The following is a 26,766-nucleotide window of genomic DNA, read 5'->3' on the forward strand; positions in this document are numbered from 1 at the left end:
AACGTGAAGAAGTACGTTTAATTTTGTTCTTTCATTAACAAAGAGCTGGTTGGATCAACCATGACTCACTTTCAAAATGTATATCTACAAATAATATGTACATAACAAAAATACAAGTTCAAAGAACGAGCAATATTCACAACACTGAATCTCTTGTGAGAAAATGGTGGGCTGAAGGAAAATAAAAGCAATCAGTAAATAAATCAACCATAACACAATGGCTTCAGAGAATGTGAGAATAAAAATGTATTGAATTGTTCCATTAACAGGCTCACTTTCACCTACATATCGTTCATGAGGTTATCATTCGCAGTGGGCCCAAGACGTTTTCCTCACATCACCTCTGAAAATTGAGGAACATGTAGGAGACAACAAACACGATACAACAATAGTTTCTAAACAATACATTAGAACGTATGTGGAGATGTGTGCAGGAGAGATGTAGCTTCCAAAATCAGCAAAATGCCAGCAGATGTAGTCCCATTTAATCCTTCGGGAGAGGTCTTCTGAAAAGCAGTATGTGTGGCTCTGCAGAACAAAGAAAAAGAAACATTATTATACTGAATGTAGTGATGTACTGCCACATGCTTGGAATATTACATTCAAGGCCTATATGTTTATAATGTGCACCTTACTACCGTATTCACATTCTACTATTTGTTCTAAAACAAGAGTTACATATCTCTATGATCGTCCTCAAAACTGATGGTGTACAGGTCACTCTGTGGAGGAACACTATATCTGTAAACCCTCACTTCTTTTCTACTTTATAAGATATTCCTTCATGTACGGACAACAAAGACTGATCACAATGAAGAGCTAAATGTGCAGTTGGGTTTTTGGCTCTCACACTATCTGACAACACTACATGGATGGTGAACCCGTCTCTTGTGTCCATGGTTCCTCACCCGGTTTGTGAATCATGTAGTGAATCCAGCCCTGGCTCTGCTGCACCCCGAGTCCCCTCCACTCTTCTTCTGCCATCAGGTGGGAGGATGGCACCAGCTTAGACAGCTGCTTTGGAAGCACGACATGTCTACAGGAGGGTAAAGAAAGACGTCAGAATGACTGATCAGGGCCCACAAAACAAATGTAAAAACAAAATGAGTCAAGCTTTGACTTGACATCCAAAAACACAAACGTATGATAACTTTTGTGTACACTGCAAAAACTGAAATCTAAGAAAGATTGAATATCCCAGATACGGGTGAAATTTGCTTATTTTTTGCCTGATAAGATAGTATTTCTCACTAAGCAGTTTCAATGTTAGAGTGTTTCACTTGTTTTGAGTGTTTTGGTCCTAAATGATCTCAGTAAGATATTACAGCTTGTTACTGAGATGTTATGACCTATATTGAGTAATACATGCTTGAAACTAGAATCTCAACTGTTACAAAGCTGTTTCATCAACACTCACAAGCATAAAACTGCTTTTTCAAAGTAACAATTTCTTATTTCAAGCATGAAATAAGAAATCATGTCTTTGACACAATTGTATGTCTTCACACATTTAAAACAAATGACAGCCAAATGTAATCCACTGTTTCATTTTCAATGAAACAATAGAAAATATGTACTACTATATATTAGTACAGTTGGCACAGTACTGTAAACTAATAATAATATGTTGTATTTATATAGCGCCTTTCAAGAAACCCAAGGTCACTTCACAGGGTCAGGTAGGGGGTCTGGGGGGTAGGTGGGGATAACACTGTCTAACGGGGAAAGGACTTGGGGAAAAGGTTTTGACTGCTTTCTTAAAAGTGTCCAGGGTTGGGGTGCTGCGGATGTCGGGAGGGAGAGAGTTCCACAGAGTGGGGGCTGCCACACTGAAGGCTCCGTCTCCAAAAGTCTGCAGCTTAGTCCGGGGGATGGAGAGGAGACCCAGGTCCGAAGACCGTAGGTTCTGGGATGGAGTGTGTTGGTGGAGGAGGTCAGCCAGGTATTGGGGGGCAAGGGCATGCAGGGATTTGTAAGTGAGGAGGAGGAGGAGTTTATAGGAGATACAATACTTAAGAGGGAGCCAGTGGACTGACACTTAATATTTGAATAATTAACATTTCAAACCGTTTCAAACAGAAATAATTACATTCAGACAAGTTCTTCCAAATTACAAGGCATTAATATCAAATAATGAATTCCACAGCTTTTGGCTCATTTAAGAATTTTAAGAAAATGATCCTACATAATGAGAAATAGATTCTTAACTTTTGTCTTTCCATCAAGAAAGGAAATGAGTTTTTAGTTTAACTGCTGGTTTCAAGAACTGTAATGCCTAGTGTGTGTCATTATGTCAAGCTAATGGCACTAGCATTTACTTCATTTAAGAATATTTTTCAACATATTGAGAAAAGAAGTCTTATATTTTTTTTATTCTATCAAGAAAAATACAATTTTTTGTGAAAATACACTAATTTTAAGGTATTTCTGAGTTCATTTAGGTTAGATATCTTGTTTTGGAAAATCTTGACAAGCCAAATTTTATTGTGCTATTGGCAGATAATTTTGCTTAGTTTCAGTCATATACCCCCAATTTTTGTATATTTTTACTTGCTTTTGCAGGCTGGCTTTTTGCAGTTCAGCCTCTTTATTTATTTCTTAGGATCCCCATTAGCTTCCACATTGTGGTTGCTAGTCTTCCTGGGGTCCACACAAACAAAAACTAGAAAATCAATCATTAAAATTACACATTATCCATAACAACAACAAAGATGCAGTAGCAGCAAGTTATAAAAACCAAGAATGAGAAATGAAAAATAAACTAAGTATCTGAGCAAATAAACGATGAGTAGCATTAAACTACAAAATAATGGAAACAAAAACAAAATAGTCACTAACACATGGCACCAAAAATTAATAAAACAAAGACTTTCAAAACAGTGATTACATAATAACGTGTATGAGGAATTCATCAGCATTAATTTAAGTGACTTTTTAAAATAAACTCTGTTTTTGATCATTCTCATGTCACTTTATGATACTACAGTGATTGAAGTTTAGCACACACTCCAAATCGAGTCGAGTAATACTCAACATCTTGCTATCAGTGGAGTTGCCATGATAGCATGATGTTAGGTATCTTTAGCTGAGAAACCTGACATTAAACTAAATGTCATACAGAGAAACCTTTCCCGTCTTTTACTTATTTTAATAAACTATATCCAGATAGTGTTAGTGTTAGTGTGAATACACGAAGAGCAACAAAGCTAACCTCACGTTAAGCTAAATAACGTCAGTTTGTATCATACCTGTACTCGAACTCCTCGTCGTTGTACTTGTCAGAGTAAAAAATCTGTTTTTTCGACATTTTCGGTGAATGATGAAGTCAAAACTGACGTCCAGAGATCTTTGTGTGGTTTAATGAAGTATTTAGCTCACTAACTTAAAAATAACATCAACGACCCGAACAAGCTGCTGCTGTCAACTGCCGCTGTTTTCAGGGAGCAATTCAAACGCCAACGGTTCCTCGCTCTCCGCCGATTGGTCAACGCGGCACCACGCGGACTTTCTCTCTACAAAGATCGTCTACGCTTGGGAAGATGACACACTCTGCGCTTTGAGCGACAACATTTCACTGGGATAGCTTGGTGTGCAACAGAAGGTATATATGGCACTGTACACACAATAAACAAAAAGTTATATTCTGAAGCTTTTGTTTGGACCAGTCAGATAAGACAGGGGTTTTCAAAGTGTGGGTCGTGACCCCCTGGGGAGTCGCGAGACACAAATGGGGGGGTCGTGAGATGCCTTCCAGAATGTTTTTTTTTTAAAGTTATCTAAAAATGTTTATTATTATTTATTTTTGTGTATTTACCTTGTTTTCTTATGTTTATCTTCCTGTTTGTTTGTATTTTTTTGTATTTATTAATTTTTTATTCTCATTGTTGGTTTTGTGTTACTTATATAATACATTTATTAATAATTTTTTAACTAGTGGTGAGCCAAGTACTAAAAAATGCAATAAAAGAAGTTGAATGACAAAAGTTATCTAAAAATAGTACATTTTAACCATTATAGTAAAAAATATTGACAAAAATAATAGCAAAACTACAAATAAAACCTTAAAAGTAACAAAAGTGAATGAATTTTCTGCCTTTGTTTTTGCCAGAAGACTCCTAAGTTTAGGGTTAGTGAACAGTTAATTATCAAAAGCATCAGGTAGCAGTAGGATAATTCATAACACCACAGGAAACACAGCCACATGCTCTGATAGGTAGGCTAATTTTCTGTAGACCAGCTAAATGAAGCCACATTAAATCACTTTGATGGACAGTGGGGGTCGCGAGTCTTTGGCACCTATACTTTGGGGCTGAACAGTTTGGGAACCCCTGAGACGCGTTAGTCGTTTTTAATGATGATTAATTAATTTATTAATTTATTAATTAAATCAATCAATCAATCAATCAATCAATCAATCAATCAATCAATCTTTATTTGTATAGCGCCAAATCACAACAAACGTTATCTCAAGACGCTTTTACAAACATAGGAGGTCTAGAACACTCTATGTCAAATTATGAACAGACCCAACTTCAAGACAGGGTAAGACTCAGTCTGACCCCACCTTAATCCATCATGAGCATTGCACATCGCAGTATTTAGCTAGTTACAGTGGCGAGGAAAAACTTCCTTTTAACAGGCAGAAACCTCGAGCAGAACCAGACTCATGTTAGTCAGCCATCATGCCTCGACCGAGTTGGGTCTGGATACGTGAGGAAGTCGAAAAAGTTTCTGGTTGGAAGTTTTTTTGCTACAGAGAAAGAGGTCTTCGTGTCTTTTTTTTTCTGTGCAGCTTCAGTAAGGGGGCGTAGGCAACATAATGTCAGAAATGTACAAACACAAACAGAAGGTAAGAATTCACCCACTCAATATCGACTTTTTGCAGATATAATACAGTCATATGCTGTAACCACCATAGACTGGTAACCACAAACACTTTTTGGAATTACATATGAACTCCAGGCATCTCAGAGAGTGAGCATCAAGCTAAAACACACACAGAACATGAGCTAACAACCATATATGTTTTTTAAAAAGACATTCCTAATATCAATTACAATTAAAATTTTGTATTTTTCATATCTCCCTGACTTCACAGATTTTTTTTCTGATTACCTTTTCATATTGCCATGACAAGGCCAACCACACAGAAATGCATTTGTCAACTGATGTATTATCTCCAGGATTCACACAAATGTAAGCTTTCTCAGTCAATGATTTTCATGACCTCTCTCTTTACATGTTAACCAAACTATAGGCTTTACGGTTAGAGGCCTCTGTGCTGTAACAACCTCTCTGGTTGTTCTTAGTTGTAATCACTGTTGTCAGGGTGAAGGCTGCTAATGAGTGGTGGCTTATTCACAGCATGATTTGTTCCACTTGTAAATGCAAACTACTTTAGTCTTGTGCTAAATGTTAACTCTTCACTTACAGTAAATCACATTCAGTTATTTAATCTATTGTTATTAATGGAAATTAAACAGACCACCATCTTCCAGTAGTTGCAGATTAATATTTTGTGTAAAATACTCATAATACATTTGTAAAGATAGCTTTAGGTCTATTTTGCTTTTGAATATTGTACGGCCATGATCGTTATTTGTTTTATGACAGAAAAGGAGGACAGTAAATACTAGGGACAGTAAGCTACTTGGGCATTTGTCAACATGCATTGATTCCACCAGGTTTATCAGTAACTTCTCTTACTCTGTAGCAAACAAACAAGAAGTGATTGGCTGTTAGGAAGAAGGTGGGATGCCATGGGCAGTCCTGTCATTGCACTTCCTATGGTGGTCAGTGTGTGTGCAGGGTTTTGTTGTGATGAGGTCTTCTGACTTTTCAAAGAATTTGTTCCCCCTCGCCAACCAAAGCAGTTTCTTTGTACTTTGATAGTTGAAGACGTTGCTTTTCTCTGGTAAGAGTCATCTGAAGTTGACTGAACTGGATCTTATTGTCATCCTTTCTCTCCACAGACCCTGACATAGAGGTAAGCTTCATGACTCTACTTCCTTTCTAAATAATGTTTACTATTTTAACTTTGTATGTATTATATTGTTGGATGGACAACATGATGTCACATCTTCTATACTGATTATGTGACCAACTTCATTAACAAATTTAAGCAACTCCCTGAAACTCAACAGTCCTCTTCTTGTCTGTGTAGGTAGCATTATTATTGGGTCAGTAGATGAGCCTTCTTTTTGCTAAACCATTAACAGATGACCCCGACTTTTATTTTACTTTCCAATCAATGTGAACATTGCTTATATCTGTGTCTCTCTGTGCAGGTGCTTGTTTTTGAACAATAAGTCTTATTTATTGTCATGCCACCTGTGTTGCCTTTCCGCCCAGGTTGTTATTGTAAATGAGAATTGGTTCTCAATTGACTTACCTGGTAAAATAAAGGTAAAATAAATAAATAAGTCTTCCCCAGCTGTCCCAGCATTCTAACTCCCCTTTTCTTTTAATAACCTCTGTAGATATAGTGGATCATTCATATGATAAAAGGTTATCAATACTATGCATTTGCATTTGCCTGTGAGTATATTTGACCTCTACAAAATGATAAAACAAAAATGCGAAAAATAATAATGGGTGAAAAGGGTTCGACTGAGAATAAGTGAAACTGCCTGAGGTTGTGGTGCTCTTGGAGGTAAAAGCATGGTGCTAAAATGGCTGATTGCTCTCTGGGGAGGTGGATAGGAGGGAAGTTGGGAGGAGAATTCAGACAGATGGGATTGGGTGGATGTTTTAAGACACGTAGGCCCCTATGAGTTTGGCTGTGTTTTTTCTCTTTTTAAAATGCTCTCTGTTGCAAGGACAAATTGAATTACACAGTCACTCAAACATATGACTCAAACATATGACTCAAAATACACATTAACACACCGGATGAGACTTCTTGTTTTTATAGTCACTTGGTTTTTAGAAGGTGTTTCCTCTTTAGTTTGTTAGTGAACCTTATCATTGGGTTGTTGCTTAATGTATTATTCTGAGGCTGATGATAACAGATGTTTGCAAGAACATGGTGAAATTTAATGACGGGTAAAATTCAAAACATACTGATTTTTAAAGAGGCAGAAAACACTATTTGGACACAATTAACAGAGCTGTTCATCACTTAGATTCTCATAACCATTTTTTCCTTCCAGTGATTCTGATACCCAGACATGAGTACTGGGTGAAACCGCAGTGAAAAGTACTGCTTGTTGACATTTTGGTTGCTTCGACCAATAGTAAATCGGAGCTCTGTACTATCATTCCTCATAACATGGTATTTAACCTGAAGCCAGTGGATTTTTAGGGAGGGGCTGATAAATTGTGGTATCATAGTGGTGGGTTGCTTGTTGCAGAATAATTTTCTACGTTAGCTTCTCCATCTCAGAAACATAAAACCAGCAAGAGGAATTATTATGTCTCTATTATGTCTAAAACTCAGCATTTATTGTTGTAATAAAGAGAAAAGAGCGATGACTTGCTCTCCCTTCCACATAAAAAATATAAGGTTGTTGAGTGTTTACGTCTGAAGCAGGGTGGTTCAGGCAGATGTGTTTTAGCTAATACAGTCTGAGAGCAGCTGGGCAGGGCAGGGCTAATAGACCCAATGACATCATCTGGAGAGAGAGAAAGAGAGAGGGAGCAGATGAGTGAGCTAGCCTCAGGCAGTAAAAGGAAGCAGGCTGGCACAGACAGAGAGGAGCGTGGCATGAGTGTGGGACAGTGTGTGTGCGTGTGTGAGCAGGAGGGGAGCGTTCATGTAACAAGGATATAGGACTCCACCTGGATTTTTTCTCTAGTTTTCTCCCCTTCTTCCAATACACCTCTCCCCCTTCCCTCCCCTTCCCCCCCTCTCACCCTTTTCCCCTCTTCATCCTCTGGCAGTCATCCCTCCTCTCAGCTTCTAACGGCTCCTCCGGGCATGCTCCTTAAGCCAAAGTATGGCCGCTTCCGCAACGAGTCTGTGACCTCCTCCGACGACCTGATGCAGAGCTTAGCCATGAGCGGCAAAGTTGTGGCCACGCCGGTGGTCTCCTCCACCCCAAGACTCCCTCTGCCTCCTCTGCCTCCTCTGGATCCCAGTACCAGATCTTCCTCCTCTGGGGCTGCGGCGGCTCTGGCTGACTCCCCCTGCCTGGACGGGGAACAGGATGCCACTACAACCTTCTGCATGCTCATCCCAAAGATGCCCCAGTGGAAGTTCTCAAACTCTCTGCTCAGCCGGAGCCCATCCAACTCCAGCTCCAGCTCTAGCTCTAGCAAGGACTCGGGGAAGGCAGCAGCAGCACCTTCCCAGAGCTCTGTGTCTCTGTCTTCATCATCACACAGACCCATTGGTGTGACCTCAGCTAGTGGCCCTGTGGCCAGTCTTGCAGCGGTGCTTAACTCCTGTGACCCTGTGTGTGTCACCCCCTGTTCCCTGCAGGCCATTCGAGGGCAGAGAGCAGTGGCAGCGGCGAACTCTGCCAACCCAGGAGGGCACGCATTTGGGGCCACAGAGGCTATGGCAAGCCCCGGGGGATCCAGCAGCTCCAGATCAGGAATGAACAGAAGGACAAGGGTGGAGGGCATGTGGCTCGGGGGAGAGGACTTCAACCAGAAGGGAAGCTTCCTTCACAAACCCTCCCAAGGCTGGCTGCACGCTGACAAGAAGATTGCTGGACCAGGGGCCTCTTATATTGTCAGGGTGAGTTTATGAGCAATTTCTTTTTAATGATAACTTTTACAAATTGACAAGGAAAATCTTCTAAACTATCTTTACAACACAGGATTTGTTTTGAAAGTATCTTTTCATTCTCTGGCACTCAGGTAAAAAAAAAAAACTCTCACAGGGACAGGAGAAGCAAATAATATTGATGAGCCCATTTAGAGATTGAACTATGGAGGGGGGAAACAAAAGGACAGCACAGTGCCCGGCAGTTTGTCATGCTGCTCGTGTGGCGAGGGCTGGGGAATACATAATTTAATCCAGATAGAGGGCTTGGTGTGGCTGGCAGGGAGACTGCGTCAGGATAACAAACAGGCGTTAGGCTGGTGAAAGGTAAACAATGAAATTATGTGCACAGGCTGTAGTCAGGATCATTATTAGCTGCACTGTTTACAATGGACCACATATTATAAAACAATGACCATCTGTATTAATAGTGCAAACCATGTTTAATGTTGAGCTCTTACCGTAAGCCTGTGGGAGTGGTGTTCTTTGTGTTGTTTCAGGATTGTTTACATAAAGATCATAACTATACAATGTGATTTAAACCCCCCAGCTTAAGGAATGTTGGTTTTAAGTATAGTAAGTATCACAATCTTTAAATTATATTAAAAACTTTAGACTTTTAAAAATAGAAATAGGCTGCATGGATCAATGGATAGTTAGCTGTCCCATCAGAGAGATGAGATTATTATTAAAAAAGGAATGATTTAACTCTATCAGAGTACACTTGTAAATTCTGTTTACATAGGGACACCATCTTATTTAGATGTCATTGTCAATGATCTCCCTCACCCCTGCTTCCTCCTCCTCCTCCCCCTCCTCCTCCTCCAACTAAGGATATGGCTCCTGATTAGCCCAGTCTGGGAGCCAAGAACGCTTTCCAATGGTATTATACAGGCACCATTCATTCCTATATTCAATTAGGTTTAATCATAGTCATTTGCGTCATGTGATGTGAAAGAGGACGTTTGAATCAGTATGGGAGGGGTCCCATGATGAGTGTGCTTGTGCTCTCTTTCTCTCTCTTCCTCGTCATGCAGGGCTTTCCTAGATTCATAACAAGTGCTGCTCTAATATCTGATCAATATCTGGGTACATTATATGAGCTTTTATCAGGTTATTGTTGTCATGTGAAGGTGTACTGCAGTCATTTCAGATGACGCATGTAAGATCACGTTTCAATTGTATTTCAGGGGAGCTAAAGCAAGGTCTTTAGGTGCAGTTCGATTGTGAATCTATGCACGGAGGCTGCATGTATTAGTGTCAAAGTGACAGTAGATTTCTGCTGTGCTGTGACATTTTTAATCAGCATGGCTACCATAGTGCACATCTCTCTCTCTCTCTCTCTCTCTCTCTCTCTCTCTCTCTCTCTCTCTCTCTCTCTCTCTCTCTCTCTCTCTCTCTCTCTCTCTCTCTTTCTCTCTCTCTCTCTCTCTCTCTCTCTCTCTATCTCTCTCGCTCTCTCTCTGTTCCATGAACAGACACACCCACACACACTCAATCCTGTGCTGGGAAAGACACAAATATGATTCTGAGTGCTGCTTTCCTCCTTCCCACTTTTATCTTTGTCAGCTCTGTGTCTGGCCTGCATCTGCAATCTTTGACAGCCAGGACACTGCAGCGAGCTTTAAACGAAGCACTGCAGCAACCAAAGAAGCCTGGTATCGTTTCATATCGCTGCCTTACAATCTCATGCAGCACATCTTGTTCAAAGTTTTAATATAAATAATGATGCTCCAAAATCTGTGGTGAACATTGCATCAAAGTATGAAATTGGGTGGTATTTAATCATCCACAACATGCAAAATATTACGTCAGCACCCTCAGTATTAGCTGGAAACACGACACAACTATGCTGAACTTATTGTTTACACTGTCTACCATATACTGTTCAGCAACATCCAGATACTTTCAGTATCAACTCATCACCTGCACACCAATCCTTACACAGCTTACATGAACTTGCCTTGAATTAGAGGCAACACAAGGAATCATTACAATGATATATCCCTAAAGAGGACATTATGAAACAAAGTTTGAATGGTCTGCCAGATTTATTGGATCTTGTGCAGGACTTCTTAGAAAGCCAGTGTTCTTTAGTCCCAGGAATGTGGTGTTGGAGATTCAGCCAAAGGATTATGAGTGCAGATTTTATTGATAGAAGAGGGGATCTGTTGAATCAGCAGAGGAGTGTGTCACAAAGGAAGCATTGGCCAAGAGAGGGAAAGAAAAAAGAGACAATTTTCCTGATGGAGGACTTCCCTCGCATCTTCAAATCTGGTTAGAAAGCTCATTACGCTCTCAGGCTCAAAGGTCACTCTCTCTCTTTCTCTCTCTCTCTCTTGCTCTCATTCTCTCAATTTGTTCATACAGCTGCCATGTTTTCTGTCTGCTGCCTGTTTGCAGTCACTACCAATCCAAGAAAACTGAACTAGATATGACAGTGACCAAGGAAGAGTCATGGAGGAGAGGATGAGAATTATGTGGCGCCAAATTAGTTTCACAAGGGCTCGTAAATCCCAGAAGCTAAAATGTGGCTGAGGAGTTATCATCAGATTCAAGGGAAGTTCTTGTACTGAAAGACCTTTTGAGCAACTAAAACCACAGTTTACATATTTTTAAAATCAACGGTGACAGTCTCAGTTCTGTATTTGTAAGAGAAACTGAGTGATTCTGCAGATTTATGTGTTAACTTACTGGTTTATTTTACTCACTTCCCTGAATGTGTCATTGTCACACGGTTACTCGTCATCATGTGTCCCCACTCCCAAGACAGTTGTTCATCATACCCATGTTGTGTTACTGTATAACAGGGTTAGCTATTTCACAAACAGAAATGAGACCTCACCTCTTGTCTTTTTATGTGAAACTTACTGTACTACAAAATAATACATGCACTGACTATGAACACCAACACACTCACACCCTTAGCATCCCCCAGAGGTTGAAGAAGCTGCAGTTGGTCTGTGATTTGGAGCTTTTAGTGCTGCTAATCTAGTCAAGATGCCATTAGCACCCCAACCTGACAGCTATTAGTAAGCTGCTCAGCTGGCTAGAGTACTCTTTAATGGCTTGTATGTGGATATGAGTGAGATTATGATGCAATGTTGCTCATGGCCATGCCTGTCAATAGAGGATCACATGATGTACTTTTGAGATGTCTTTTAAAAGATCTGTAATGTAACCTTGGCTTCACCTGTTTTGTTGGCTTATTTTAATTGTACAGGTGCAAATTAAAGCTCCTGTGAGGAGTTTTTAAGTAGTTATGAAACAGAACAAAATTAACAGTGATGCATCTTTGTGAACTACAAAAGCAAAATAGACCATTAACAAAAAGATTAAGATTTTGTAATGCAATTTTTTAATACCTATAACAACTGACAGGGTAGGTGTCAGACTAGGCAAAAACATGGTGAAGAAAGCCCTCCTTTTTAATTTCTCATGAACAAATATTCATGATGAGTAACTTTTAAGAAAAGCAGTATGACTTTTTTTCATTAACCCTTCCATTATCCTTGGGGTCAATTGGACCCCATTCAATGTTTAACATCTCTAAATTAATAATTAACATCATTTTTTGGCTTCATATTTAATGCTTTTCCTAATTTAATGAGGACAACTGGGAAAACATAAAATTAAAATGTTGATATGTTCCAATTTCCTGTAAAAAAAAAATTACGGATCATTGTTCTTTGGGGTCAGTTAGACCCCAGGCTGTTTTAGCTGTATAAAACATAAGACATTTCAACATTTTACACACCTTTGTTTTAGTTATTTTGGATGATATTGAGGTCACTATAACATACTTTTTTTTTTTACCTAAAAGAAACATAAAGTACCTGAAATATAAACCTAAAACAATCACTTTCTGGAGGTTTAAATTGCTTGGGTCAAATTGACCTCAAGGTTAAAAGATGTTAGTAAAATTGAGGGTAACAGGAGGGTTAAACACGTCTTACATATGTACAGGATAATATCAGCAAAGAGACAAGAGGCATCACTTTGTCCACAGGGGGTGCCAAAACCAACACAAACAGAAAGTTCCTCACAGGAGCTTTAACTATGCAATTTTGTCTTCAAAATGCTGGTAACATCAATCCTTTTTTATTTTTTTTTATTGGATTTTCAACAAAACCAAATATGTTGATAATAGTTACACTTAATAAGTAAGTTTTTTGAAGATAAACAAAAATGTAAATCTGTAGTGCAACAAAGCAGGTAAAGCAAATCAAGACAAATAAAGACACACTTAAACACAAGCAAACAATAAAAAAGCATGCATCATTAATCATGACACATTTGTTAAAAGGTCAACCAGACAAATACTGTTGCAATAGTGGTGGGTGTGGTTCATACACAGAAATACTTTAACGCACACGTACTTTGCTCTGTATTTGCACAGAAATATAATCACTAGTAATTAGCTGGTTAAGAAACAGCTTAATTAATACTTATTCCTCCGTATGAGCTACACAAACACAACACTATCAGCAGCAAACTGATTATTTTCATTAAGTTGTTTTCAATGCCTAAATCTCCTGCTTGGAGGTAGGTGTAAGATGAAGAAGAAAGAGCAGTTTTCTATATTTCTCATGACAAATATGAATAGGCATGATGCATTTGACTGTTCACAGAAAGCATTTGGAGATATTTAGTTACAAAACATATGTTCGACACAGAATGAAAGTTCCTCACAAGAGCTTTAATATAAAATACGAGGGGAGATTTTTAATAAATCTCTGTTAGAGTGCAGTTTCTTTTCTTTAACTTAACACAGTTTGATTCAGATTGAAACCAATGGGCATGAGAAAGACAGGGAGTAGAGTTCCTTGAGAAAAATGTATCACCTTGCAGGCACTGAAGTAATTTTTAATACGGACCTTTGAATCTAGCATTAACTTTTAAGGTGATCCTCTGAACAAAAAAACTCATCATAACAATGAATGATTACATGAAAAACAGCGTCTATCAATATCAGTGCAAGGCCCTATACTTATTTGTCATTCTTTTTGTTTGTTTTTTTGCAGTACATGGGCTGCATTGAGGTACTGAAGTCAATGCGTTCCCTGGACTTCAACACACGGACTCAGGTGACAAGGTAAGCTGGTGACTGTCTCTGTTTGTAGTGGTAATTATTACACAAGATTAACTGGAATAGCAGCCTTTACGATACATAATTGCAACCTGCAGGGTGTCAACTTTCGGCTGAATCTCAGTAACCTTTGGTACATTTTTATTTTCTGTAACCATTATGTCAATCTGAATTTATTATGCTATGAAAGCATATAAGGTACAGACATTCACACATGAAGCTTTAAATTTAAAACACTAATGCTGAAACTCGATTTTTGTTTTATTGACAGCAACACATTTTCAAAATTCTTTGAGTGAACTTGATCAAAACACCCCCCCCTCTAAAAATGCAAGCATTTTAAAAGAAAAGATAAACACAACTTAAATCACATAGTTGCAAAAATGCAGCAATACGAGTGTTGTGTTGTCCATGTACAGAGCCAAACAAAACAACAGCATTTGTACTCAGCTGCATGACATGAGAGCTATATCTCTGGGTCTTTGTATGTCTGTGTCAGTGTGTTGTTGTGCCCTACATGTGATGTTATTGTTATAAAGGCAGGGCTCCTTGTCTCATGGGAGACACGCTCTCTCCCACTCTCTCTCTGCTTCTCACCCTCCTCCTTCTCTCTCTCTTCCATAATCGATCCGCTGTAATCTGAGCCCACCGTGTGCAGCCAGGGCTTAAGTGCAGGGGGGGGGGGGGCAGCAGAGATGGAGTGATAGAGAGGGAGATCTATTATTGATGATGTTTGCTAATGAGTGTGGAAAGCTGCAGTGGACTCCATGAACGCGCCCTGCTGGATAATGTCTGCGGTTGTAACTTCTTCAGGAGGAGGAGGAGGAGGGAGAGAGAGGTTGGTTGAAAACAAAACAGAAATACATAACATTAGCAAAAGGAGGAAAAATACCAAGCATAGCTGACTACTCCAGGTTCTGTTGGCCTGAACACTACAAGATAAATCTGAGATGAACCATAACAATAATTTAAAATTATGATGATTATATGAGGTGTTTTAAATAATTAACGCTTGCAGAGACTATGTCTTACTTACATCTATCTGCTGTTCCCAGTTTACAAAGTGGCTGTGTATGCAACATCTAAAAAACAAAGAACAGTTCTGACTCTTCATTTGTCATTAATTGTTCTCACATGTAGTAATGTCTTCATCCTGTCTTCATCGAGCAAGTGAGCTGTTAAACTAAGCACTCACTGGACTAAAGTTGTAGGTCCATTGTCTGGGATAAAACTTACGTCACTGCCGTTGTTGTTGATCAGACTGTGAATGTGTGTAGAGATCACATCATAGAGGGCAGGGCAGGATACATCCACGAAGGAGTAACAACATGGTATAAAGTTTCAGATACAACATCTGCTGACCAAATCCTTTACCTTCTACCTCAGTAAAGGGAGTCATTAAGAGCTTTAAATTCAGTTATTTTGTCATTAACTGCATTAGCTTTTGGGTTTCAGTTAGGTTTTGTGGTGCTAATACTAGCTCAGGCAACTGCTGACTTTTCAGGTGACTTAGAAGATTCATTGTGGGTTTTTTTTTATCATGATAATTGCATCAGCTCAGCAATGGACAGATTTTTGCGTCAGGTCCAAGGTTGTCACTTTTTGAAAGGATTTTTTGCTTCATGTTTGGGAGGATCACTATTTCACTGATTGTCCTTAGTCCTACTGTCGTCACTGTTCTAAATGGATTTTCGCTTCAGGTTTGAGAAAGTCACTTTTTTTAGATGATTTTCTTGGTAGGCAAAACACATACACACCGATGACGCAATTTTTACTCTATTTTCAGCTTGTTGTAGTTGTGTTTATTCTTATTCTCTGTATGTAATGGCATACAGAGAATAAGTGATCTCCCTCCAGGAGACCATAATAACACTAAGTAGCTCGTTCAGTGACAGACTTCTTCACCCTCGGTGTCTCACAGAGAGATACCGCAGGTCTTTTCTTCCTGCAGTGGTCAGACTCTATTACCAATAATATATATATATGTGTGTAAGATATGCTTATTTTTTACCTTTTTATTTTAATTTTAATTGCTAATAACTTTTTAAAAATTGTTACTTTATAGGCTCTTGTTTGCTTTATATATTTATTTTGCACTGTCTACTTTGTTACTGTGACACTTGAATTTCCCCGTTGTGGGACGAGTAAAGGACTATCTTATCTTATCTCTTATCTTATATCGCATGATACCGAGCTCCCCCTACTGACTGGCTGCAGGTTAGGTCATAAACCGTGTCTCCTTCATGTTATCAGATGGAAAATGGGTCAAACTATAAAATTAAATTACATATCAATTAACTATTTAAAAACTTGCTAAGTATCATTACACTGAATTATGTTCAAGTGTTAACTTTCCTGAGAAGTTTTGTTTTAAACAGTAATTGATGTTAAAAAGATGAATGACATTGACATCTGTAGCAATCTGTACCGGTTTGGCAGAGTAGAGTAGCACTGTGGGAGATAACATAACAAACACTAACACAGGAGTCAATTAACTTTCTAAGGCAATGCATGTCTGCTTCAAACCAACACACGAGACTGTTCTGTTGTGGACTTTATCAACCTTAGGGATGTTTGACATTTTATTGGTAAGTTAAACGCAGGGTTCACCTGCCAGATGGCTTTTGTACATGCCTTGGCTCTTGGCACCCATGGCTTCACATCTCACAATGGGAGGAGCATTGAGGCGCGGGGTACATTAATATACAGTCGGTGGTCGGGATGTGTCGCCTTGTTAAGAAGTAAATTAAAGCAACTTTTATCATCTGTTTTTGTAGTCTAAAATATAATAATAATAATAATAATAATAATATTAATAATAATAATAATAATAATAATAATAATACATTTTCATTTATGTGTTACAATGTTACACTGCCATTTAGCAGACACTTTTATCCAAAGCGAAGTACATACGAGAATAAAAACAACACAAGCAAAGATCTAGACAAGAGGAAACAAGATCAGTATGAGTAACAAAGTGCTATAAGTTCATTTGGATGCAGGTAGTGCCAAGCAGTGTAAAGGCTATGCACAAAAGTAAATAAGGATTTTTTTTTTTTGTAAAATAAGGAACATCTACAATGAAGCAACCAAACCATTTAAGACCTTCCATTGTCATCATCAATTAACTTGTCATCACCACAATAATTACCAAAGTACCAAATGCTGGGTCACTCCAGAGCTGAACACAGATTCCCAGAGTAGAGCAGGACAGTGCGAGTCAACTGTAGCTGGAAGACACAATCTGCCACTGGGGACAACAGTGGAGAACAGTCTAGCTAAGTGCATAGTGCTTCCTAAAGAGCTGGGTCTTTAGCTGTCTTTTGAAAGTAGAGAGGGACTCTGCGGATCAAATGGAGTTGGACAATTCATTCCACCATTTAGGAAAACAGAAGAGATGAGTCGAGCTAGTGATTTTGAGGTCTTATGTGCTGGAAGCACTAGGCGCTGTATAAATCACAGCATTAAGATATTCAAGTCATGGTTGCTGCAGAGCATTAACGTGTTTATGAATGTGTTTATGTTTTTTATCTTCACAGTTCTGATTTTTGGTTAAACTCAATGCTGCCTTTTCTACTTAGTATGACGCAGTTTATCAATGCCAGCTTTAAAACTGACTTCCAGATAGATTTTCCAATGATGCTAACAACATGAGGCCTGTGTCTCTTGATTCCCCAGGGCAGCATAGAATGGACCATCTGTCCCGCAAGGCCAAAAAAATCAATGATTTGTTGTCTTAATCAATTAAGCAAACTTTGCAGATTACATTACTTTATCTTAATTTATTAGCTTTATCTTCATTAATTCTAGATGTAAGTAATAGGAGCAGCAGAGCCCTTTATCAGCTCGCTGACTTGTAGAGAGGAGGATTTAGTCCTGGAAAACCACAACAAAACACCAAGTTCATTCCAGAGTTTTACAAATGTACATTAGCTCCTATATTTAAGAAGATGCATTTCCCCAACAGTGCTCTCTGTGTGTATGAGTCAAACAGCAGCAGCAGCAGTACTTTTTATTGCAGGGCAGATACCAAGGCTGCAGACAAAAACAACAACATTTTGCTCAGCCCATCTCTCTCCTCCTCCTCCTCCTCCTCCTCCTCCTCCTCCTCCTCCTCCTCCTCCTCCTCCCCCTCTGTCCTCTTTTTAGCATGAGTCATTGTGATGTTTTTCAAAAATCCCTGAGAAGACCTTTACTCGAAATGGGGGCCTGGGCCGCTGCTTTTTAAATATTTACGAGTCACTTGATAGGGGCAGCTGGCTTCTTGACTGCTGTCCCTGCTGTCCCCTGGTAGTGAGAGTGTGAGCCTCAGATCCACATTATGTCTCACTCCAGCCATCAGACACACTGGGGACAGGAGCTTTAAACCCCCATTAGGCAGCCATTCCCAAGAGTTATAGCAGCCTCGCTGCAAAGTGGTAACCAACCTGAAGAGAGGAGCACTGGGTGGAAAATGAATGCTGTACTAAAGAAGCAGTGGAGGATGTGGAGCTGCACAGACCCTAGATGCTCTATTTAAGCTTAAATTAACTTCAGCAGTAAGAGGTAGTTACTCATGAACAGACCTTCTGGAAACCTTTTTGTGACATTTGAACTGTGATGGGTTGTGACCTCTGATCTCAGCCAGAGGGAAGGAACACAAAGCTTCTGTTCACGTTTAACCTCGGGTTGTGCATCATTGTGATGCAGTATTTTCTGTGTTCTTGTAGTTTTAACTTTGCATTACATTGTTTTTATCTAAGTCTGTACTATTTTTACTAGTTCATTCATATTTGGTGAAACAGTTAACAAATTAACAAAATCATTGTTTAAGATAATATTTTTTTTGTAGCTCTTTGATTTGCAACCAGTGTCTCAGTACAGTCTGACCATTGACCTTTCCTCATTTCCCTAATTAGAGAAGCCATCAACAGGCTGTGTGATGCTGTGCCAGGGGGAAAGGGAGCTTGGAGGAAGAAGGTAAATAATTAATCTTTCTATGCATTTTTTCATAATCCTATCATCACCTTTATTTTACTATTATAATAACACCATGTCCACGTTAATCGTTTCTTTACATTGAAAAAAAAAAAAAAAGCAAGATCCTTGTGTGTGAAATTCTTCTTGTCTATAAACTCATTCTGAATCTGATTAAGGAAACCTAGATATGATGAATTCATCATGCAGGACAGTTTAGCTTCTATAAGAGTGTTGCTATGAATGTTGTTTTGTTAAAACAGCATACATTTTGTTCATAAATGTTGTGTTTTTGACTATACTCTCTTTCTCATGCAGTCCCTGAACAAAGCTCTCCAGTCCGTAATGGGAAAGAGTAACTTACGATTTGCAGGCATGAGTATTGCAGTCAATATTTCCATAGATGGCCTTGGTCTGCTTATCCCTACCACACGACAGGTATGATATGAAGCTACTGAAAGATTATCAGTACAAGTAATTAAAAAGCACTTGCCTGAAGTTGATGCATAAAACGTTTCTTTGTGTGAACAGATAAATTCAATTTCCCCCAGAACCCAGAATGTGATTTTTATGATTTAATTTTCAGAATATTTGGATCTTCAATCATAAGTTTTATCATCTTATAAACCTGCTGGTTGAAATTTACAATTCAAAGTGTATGAGTATCACTCTCTTAGACCCTCATCTTTACTCCACTGGAGCAGTCTTTAGTATTTTTGCATTGTTGTTGTCTGCACCTACTTGTAGATGAATCAGTGAAGATATGTTGAAATAGATGATTGTCAAACCTGCCTCAGTTTTATTCACTTGTCTCTTCCAGGTGATAGCACACCATCCCATGCAGTCTATCTCCTTTGCCTCAGGGGGGGACTCGGTGAGTGCAGCGTTTCACTGCCTGCTCTCCTTCATATTGTTGACATCTTGACATCTTGACAGACTGCACAGACATTTTGGCAGGCTGCACACATCTGACTGGATTACTTTAACTGGTTTCCAATCTCATGACCCAATAATCAATGAGGGCTTCAATTTAGTCATAAAGGCTAAGTCTAATTCATCTTGTCTTATTGAATCGTTCCTCTTGTCTGTTGCAGGACACGCCTGATTATGTTGCGTATGTGGCCAAAGATCCAGTGAATCAGAGAGGTATGTCCCTGAACGCATCTCCTTCAGCTTTCAAGTGGGAAAAATAGGACTACCAAAAACGTAGTTCTGGGATTCAAAGTGTGTCTTAGTTTGACATTTACTACAAGGATCAGTTAACAACATTTTTTAAATCATCCCCATTCAAAAAATCTAAATCAGAATAACCATCAAAATAACCATATTGTCATTTGTAAGTGGTGGGATTATTAAAAAGCCAGGATCTTCAGGATCTAACTCAGAAGAGTACAAAGTAGTTAGAAATGTCTTCTCTTTTCTGTCCCCTCCAGCGTGTCACATCCTGGAGTGCTCAGATGGTTTAGCACAGAGTGTTATCAGTACGATCGGACAAGCCTTCGAGCTGCAGTTCAAACAGTACCTACACAGTCCTCCCAAAACCATGGCGTCAGTGGAAAGGTAATGTGCAAGAATGATGACTTCTGTGAAAAGATGAAAAGCTTCAAAAGACAGAGTCTACTTTCAAATTTGTTTTACAGTCTTCACTCTGGACAAATATCCCTTCTCTCCTGACAATACTGACAAAGTTTTGCATTGATGCCACTACAGACTCTCTGACTATTTAGTCTGTTCTGTCCTGCTTTCCTTCCTGCACTCAGCACCAGCAGCAACTCTGGTGCTCTATATAAAACTCTGGCAGATTATCATAGATCACTTTCGGATGTGGAGAAGTCATCTGATCAGACTGCATGCATTTGAGAACCCAGATCACCTCTTCAGTATCATTACTATTAATATCACAATACGATGTCATGACAAATCAATATATATCAGCATCCTTGTTTAGATTATAGATGTCATGTAACAATGTTATTTTTACTTTATGAACTACACGTTTATTTATCACATAAGAAGCATGTGTCTCCTTCCTCAGGTCTGTCAGGGCAGAGGAGCCCATGTGGGGAGAAGATGAAGACTCCTCTGAGCATGATTATTACAACAGTATCCCAGGGAAGGAGCCCCCTGTTGGGGGAGTGGTGGACTCTAGGCTCAGGCCCAGTGGGTCCCTGCTGGGTCACATCCACACACAACCACAAGCAAACAGGACAGCAGCACAGGTAAATATCCAGGGACAAATGTGGAAACAGCATCAGGTCAGGTCAGATTCTTGATTTTTGTCTGGTTGCCTTTGGCTTGCAGGATATTTTGTCAAATCATTGCACTGCCAGAATACGGAAGAATGAGATGCAACCAAACCCTCTCTTATCATCACAGATGTAATTAATGCTGCTTCAGTTTCTTATAAAGACTGCGTGACGAACCTTTACCACACAGTGACATCCAGTCTTGAACACATCTCATGACTGATGTTTTCCTTCTACTTCTCCATATTATTTACATAACAATATAACCCATAACAGTCATCCTGATGTGCCTGCACTTTATTTGTCCAAGGGAGACATGATTAGATAAAGAGCCTGGCACTGTTGCCTCAGATTAATCATCTCTCTCTCTCTCTCTCTCTCTCTCCTCTCTCTCTCTCTCTCTTCTCTCTCTCTTCGATCTCTCTCTCTGTCTCTCTCTCTCTCGTGTCTCTCTCTCTCTCTCTCGTCTCTCTCTCTCTCTCTCTCTTCTCTCCTCTCATCCTCTTCTCTCATCTCTCCTCTCTCATCTCTCTCTCTCTCTCTCTCTCTCTCTCTTTGTTCAAAATATGGTGACATGCTGTAGCTAATGTTTCAGATAGAGTGCTGCATAACTGCATTATGCAGAGACAAGATATTAAAGTTTTCTATTCAGGTATGACAAAACAAATGTATGTGTTTTCATGGTATGTGTGTGTGTGTGTGTGTGTGTGTGTGTGTGTGTGTGTGTGTGTGTGTGTTTGTAGATGGGCTCGCCAGCTAGGAGAGAGGGAGCATCTTATCCTCCTGGTCAGCTGTGTTATGAGCTACACTGGGACACAGAGACGACCAGTGGCTCAGGTGAGACACCATGTGGCGTGATACAAGTATAACATCTTGGGGGAGAATCTTGCTCACCGGTTTAAGGATAAAATATTTTTTTTACTATGAATGACGGCTTGATGTGAACTGAGGGCTAGGATTTTTAGAGTGTAAAGACGTGTGTAAAGACTTTTTTTTTTAAATCTCTAAAAACAAATGTATGTGACCTGGTATGGTACGAGCCTACCAGTGACTGCACATTGTGTTCAATGGCATTAACATCGTCCAGCAAAAACAGAACAGATTGTTTGGACTCTCCCCCAAAAATGCATCCTTGTTAATTAGCTGCTGAAGATATGTTTATTTCACCTTTACTGTTTGTTACACACATTGCAGTTGAAATACAGTATACAATTCATACATCACTTCTGCTCAGTGAGAAGTTAATTTAGTTAGAACACACACACAAAACATACATTTTAATTGACTATGAATTATCTACCCATCCTGTCAATGCATCAAACTTTGTTTGTGTGTGTATACACCTACATACTCACACTTTGGAGCAGCCAGCAAGAGGAGATCAGAGTTGCATACTCAGTAACTTGTTTTATTTAATTACTCAAGACACATTTTTACAGAAACGTTTATTCTGTGACTTAATTTCATTTTAATTACATTTAATTTTATTATGTATGCTTTAAGATCAACTTTATTGCTTTATTGTTTGCTTTATTTTGCATTTGCATCTGGTTTTATTGCTCATTATGAAGCACTTTGTTACAATACAATATTATTATAAGTATTATTACATGATGCATATTTTGTTCGTCTTCAAAGTTCTTGCAGCTGAATGCAAAGGAAATTATCTGTTTTCCAAGAATAAGAAGATGGCTTGTGCAATATCAGTAAATAACTGCCATAATGACATTTTGCATAAAGGTCAGACAACTAAGCTTGAATTTTGTAATTAATATTAAAACTTTCACTAGGATGGAGTTTACTTTTTTATTTTTCAGGGCTTTCTTTTCGGCAATTTCTATTTAATAAAACAGTTATAAGAGACTGTTATGAAACAAGGGGAGAGGGAACCTGCCATTGGAAGTTGCTCTCCCATCATAAGCTATAGTCAGTTGATTTACAAATAGAAAACTATTTATGTAGCCATACCCATTGCCATGGTACTCAGTCACATTGTTTTATCTTACACTGTAAATGTTCTGAGGTGTCTAACATGAGTCAAAATGTAGAACTATAATTTTGGCCACTAGAGGGAGACAAAGAATAAATCCCATCACAGTCTTGTAAACATAGTAAGGAATGCAACCAAACACAACTTCACACATTACCTGAACTCTGAAATGTATTACCAGCACTATTTTTTTTTTAGGTCTGACTTCAGATGGATACCTGTGTGCTGACGGCCAGCCACCAGGCAGCAGAGATTATGAGGAGCATCAGTACGTTAACACCCAGAGTCTGGAAAACCTGAACACACTGGCACAAGGGCCCGATGGACGCAGAGGGTCTAGGCCCCCCGACAGCCCCAAAAAGGACCTCTTTGACATGAGTACGCCATCAGAACTGGAGTTTCATATGCTCTGCAGACATAACTGTTAATATTTTTTTCTTATCTCAGAAATACTGGAGTCGCTATATTTGTGTTTGTGACACCCTATCCTCCCCTGTAGGGCCCTTTGAGGATGCTTTGAAGCTCCATGAAGCTTGTGGTGGAGCTGGTGGGTCCAGTGGAGCTGGAGGCGTGCGGGTCATGGAGGATCAGTGGCCCAGCCCTCCTCGCCGACGTGCTCCTGTTGCTCCCAATGAGGAGCAGCTCCGCAGGGAGACATGGTATCACAGCCGCATGAGCAGAAGAGACGCAGAGAGACTCCTGGTCCGAGACGGAGACTTCCTCGTCAGGGAGAGCACGACCAACCAAGGACAGTATGTGCTGACCGGCATGCACTGTGGCCTTCCTAAACACCTGCTGCTAGTGGACCCAGAGGGAGTGGTGAGTTCTGGCAGCAAAATAGTAATCCTGAGTTTTGTCTGAGTGAGTGAGTTATCCATGACGGGAAAACAACTACTTACATCATCCTGTCTTCTGCTGTCCTCCATACAGGTCCGAACCAAAGACATGTTATTTGAGAGCATTAGCCACCTCATCTCGTACCATCTGCAGAATGAGCTGCCTATTGTTGCAGCAGAGAGTGAGCTACACCTCAAACAGGTGGTCAGGAGGAAACTATGAGCCATCTGGCTTTGCATGGGATGGTGAGCAGAAAAGTCCATATTTACATGATACTTAAAATGAGAGTCATTGAAAATGCAGGTATCAGGAACAGGGTTGCAAATTCAAGGAATTTTCAAAGTTGGAAACTTTCCATTGGAATTAACGGGAATTTATGGGAATAAACCAGGAATTTACTAAATTGAAGGTTGGCTCTTAATAGGGAACTTAAATAAAGTTGGGGAAAATATATTTTAGATATAACCAGATTTCATGCAAGTACAGTTGAATATCTATGCTATTCCTCAATCACATGCACTAGCACACTGCTTACTGCAGGGCTATTGAGACCAAGCCCCCTACATGCAATTTTCATTTAACAGTTTGAATGGGACTTTGTTGGGATTGCATTTTTGTTAATTTTTGAATGGGTTGGGTCGGGGTATGACTAATATTTAACTTAACATTCATATTTTGGTCTTCCATGAAAGAATTGATTGTTCAATAAATATTTAACACTTGGTAAAGTTCTACTTACAAATAAATCTGTTTTAATTTTATTAGTTTGGATGGATGTCTGCTTATAACAAAACAAATATTTATGCTTGGATATGATACCTTTCCATTAAATTACCATTAATTCCCATAAATTCCCATAATTTCCAATTTGGAATATTTCCAAAATTCCCCAGTTTAACTTCCCATGGAAATTTACCCGAAATCTACCGAAACCCCCCCCCCTTTGCAACCCTAATCAGGAAGGAAGCCTTAACCTTAACTTCTACTTTAAGATACTATTGTGTGTTTTCAAGAATATTTATCTGGTTGCTGTTAAACTTGTGTTGATGAAGTTTTATTAAGGTTTTTCAGTTATCATCTCACATAAGTCTGAAAAATGAATGTACTGAGCTTAAATGAATCCTCAAAATTCTGATCCCTCTTTATTTTTCACATTTCACAGATGGAGACTGTTGTGTCCCGTGCAAAAACCACATAAAGACATAAATGGAAAGCATATTTTCCAGATGGATGTTTGTCTGGATGCAAGGATATTACTAATACTTTATTTCTGTGAACAATCCTACTAAAAAGAGCAAAGCCTCTGACATCTCCCTATAATGTATCTGCCTTTGGACTACCAGGATCAACTAAACTGTCCCTCATCTGTCACAAACTTCTCAGCATGCAGCTAGTAAGCTGAAAAAGCAAACCAGAGTGCGCGTCAATGTGTACCAACCTCAATAGGCAAGGGATCAAACTTCAGGAAATCAAATGGGGATGTGATGCACAGAAGAGTCCTACATGCCTGTGACAGTGAAGTGCTTCCAGAGTATCACCCGTCTCCAAATAATGGATATCAACAGAACAAAGTCATGCCACATCTCTCTGGAACAGATTCTGATTATAACAGAATATATCAAGCTATTCAGTTGTTCATTCTGTACAAATGCAAGAAGTGTGACTGTAAGAGACAACTGAAAAGCATCTGCTCATTAGACAAAGACTGTTGTTAGGTGTACCTGACTCTTGGATGGCACAATGCAGAAACTTAACATGAGTCAATGCTTGATTTATGAATAAGCCGCATTCTTCTGCCTTTTTTTTCATCACCAAATCCACTCTCTCCATTTACACAGGAACTGGAAATGCAGTACACTAACTTTGCAGTGGGATTTTAATCATTTGTACCATAACTATCAGTCATCTGTGTTGTGTTTGTAAGGGCTGCTCATAATTTGTATGTATTATAAAAGCGTATGAACCTGTCATTGGTCACACTGCACTCACATGATGAATCCTATGTCCTGATTTCAAAGAACTTCTCCTCAGAAACTCTCAGTATATTCATACCTGTATTTCCACAGCCTCTCCAACTTCAGTGCCTTAAAGACTACAGGGACAGGCGTTTGTGTCAGTGTATATAATGTGCATCTATGCTCCTAATGCAAAGTTTTCTTGCCATGCCAATGAATGACTGAACAAACTTCAGGATGATTAAGCTCTTATTCTTAAACAGTGACGTAAGCTGCTCTTGTTTAAAGTGTTTAATACTGTCTTATTGTGTCATGAATGCTGTTATATTACGTGTTTCTCGTAACAATCCCCTCATTTTAAAGCAAGACATGAACAGTATTGGTCTGCATTGATCAACGATAAGGACGGGATTTGGACACTAAATTAAATTCATTATTTGTCCCAACTCAGGGGAATACATCACTGTATTGACTGTTCTTGTCTTATGTCTGTCTTTACATGTAAGTGACTTGCTTCTGATTTTCTAGTCCTTCTGCAATCTAATACAGTGTGTACGTTTTGTCTTTTCCTTTGTTGAAGTAGCAACTTATCTTTGATTTCCACAGCTCTGAACTGCAGCCTCATGAATGCACAGAGAGACGAGGTGAGCAACAAGGCCGACAAATGTTAATTATTCCAGATCTCTTTTTTTGCTTTCTCAGGAATTCTTCTTGGACATTCTCCTCTTGATTCACTTTAAATGGCTGTTGTCAATAAAAAAAATATTGACAAGAGGGTACAATTCAAAGTTTTGTCTTTTGTGGTTTCTTCATATCAGTAGCAGCTCCACAGTCAGGCCCAGCTGTCTGACTTTTCATGCACATGTGCTGCAGCCAAATTAAGACTTCAGATTTCCACCCCCCAAAAATAGAAGTGAGGGAGAGTCAAGCTGGTGAAACCTAGTTTGTTCAAACTACAGAACCAGTTTATGAAGCTCAAT

General features: G+C 39.2%; 2 protein-coding genes across 3 annotated transcripts; one reads left to right on the top strand and one right to left on the bottom strand.

The window, feature by feature from the left end:
- On the bottom strand, positions 1–3,729 carry cks2 (CDC28 protein kinase regulatory subunit 2). The gene is made up of 3 exons (XM_034672938.1): positions 3,249–3,729; positions 909–1,036; positions 1–528 (listed from the first exon to the last, which is right to left on the bottom strand). The coding sequence occupies exons 1-3, from the start codon at positions 3,305–3,307 to the stop codon at positions 485–487; spliced, it is 231 nt and encodes a 76-aa protein (XP_034528829.1). The 5' UTR covers positions 3,308–3,729; the 3' UTR covers positions 1–484.
- Positions 3,273–26,574, top strand: shc2 (SHC (Src homology 2 domain containing) transforming protein 2). Of its 2 annotated transcripts, XM_034672919.1 has the most exons (17): positions 3,273–3,601; positions 4,793–4,849; positions 5,099–5,196; positions 5,973–5,986; positions 7,882–8,683; positions 13,735–13,805; positions 18,701–18,761; positions 19,077–19,196; positions 19,579–19,632; positions 19,853–19,904; positions 20,192–20,318; positions 20,794–20,977; positions 21,748–21,841; positions 23,193–23,372; positions 23,494–23,813; positions 23,925–24,076; positions 24,994–26,574. In XM_034672919.1, exons 5-16 carry the CDS (start codon positions 7,919–7,921, stop codon positions 24,051–24,053), a joined length of 2,157 nt encoding a protein of 718 aa, XP_034528810.1. In that variant the 5' UTR covers positions 3,273–3,601; positions 4,793–4,849; positions 5,099–5,196; positions 5,973–5,986; positions 7,882–7,918; the 3' UTR covers positions 24,054–24,076; positions 24,994–26,574. The 2 variants fall into 2 exon arrangements, with proteins under 2 accessions (XP_034528810.1, XP_034528816.1); XM_034672925.1 differs by lacking the exons at positions 3,273–3,601; positions 5,099–5,196 and having other exon boundaries at positions 4,824–4,849.
- The last annotated feature ends 192 nt before the right edge of the window (positions 26,575–26,766 follow it).

Source organism: Notolabrus celidotus, chromosome 2 (genome assembly GCF_009762535.1).
Source record: "Notolabrus celidotus isolate fNotCel1 chromosome 2, fNotCel1.pri, whole genome shotgun sequence".
Lineage (NCBI taxonomy): Eukaryota > Metazoa > Chordata > Actinopteri > Labriformes > Labridae > Notolabrus > Notolabrus celidotus.

Bases quoted from the DNA above. Each gene is read 5' to 3' on its own strand.
- cks2 (XM_034672938.1), bottom strand. From the start codon at position 3,307: ATGTCGAAAAAACAGATTTTTTACTCTGACAAGTACAACGACGAGGAG. The intron at 1,037-3,248 runs GTATGATACAAA...ACCCTCCTGTAG, and splicing joins GACGAGGAGTTCGAGTACAG to ACATGTCGTGCTTCCAAAGC. The intron at 529-908 runs GTGAGGAACCAT...TTTGTTCTGCAG, and splicing joins CTACATGATTCACAAACCGG to AGCCACACATACTGCTTTTC.
- shc2 (XM_034672919.1), top strand. From the start codon at position 7,919: ATGCTCCTTAAGCCAAAGTATGGCCGCTTCCGCAACGAGTCTGTGACC. The intron at 20,319-20,793 runs GTAATGTGCAAG...CTCCTTCCTCAG, and splicing joins ACCATGGCGTCAGTGGAAAG to GTCTGTCAGGGCAGAGGAGC. The intron at 20,978-21,747 runs GTAAATATCCAG...GTGTGTTTGTAG, and splicing joins CAAACAGGACAGCAGCACAG to ATGGGCTCGCCAGCTAGGAG.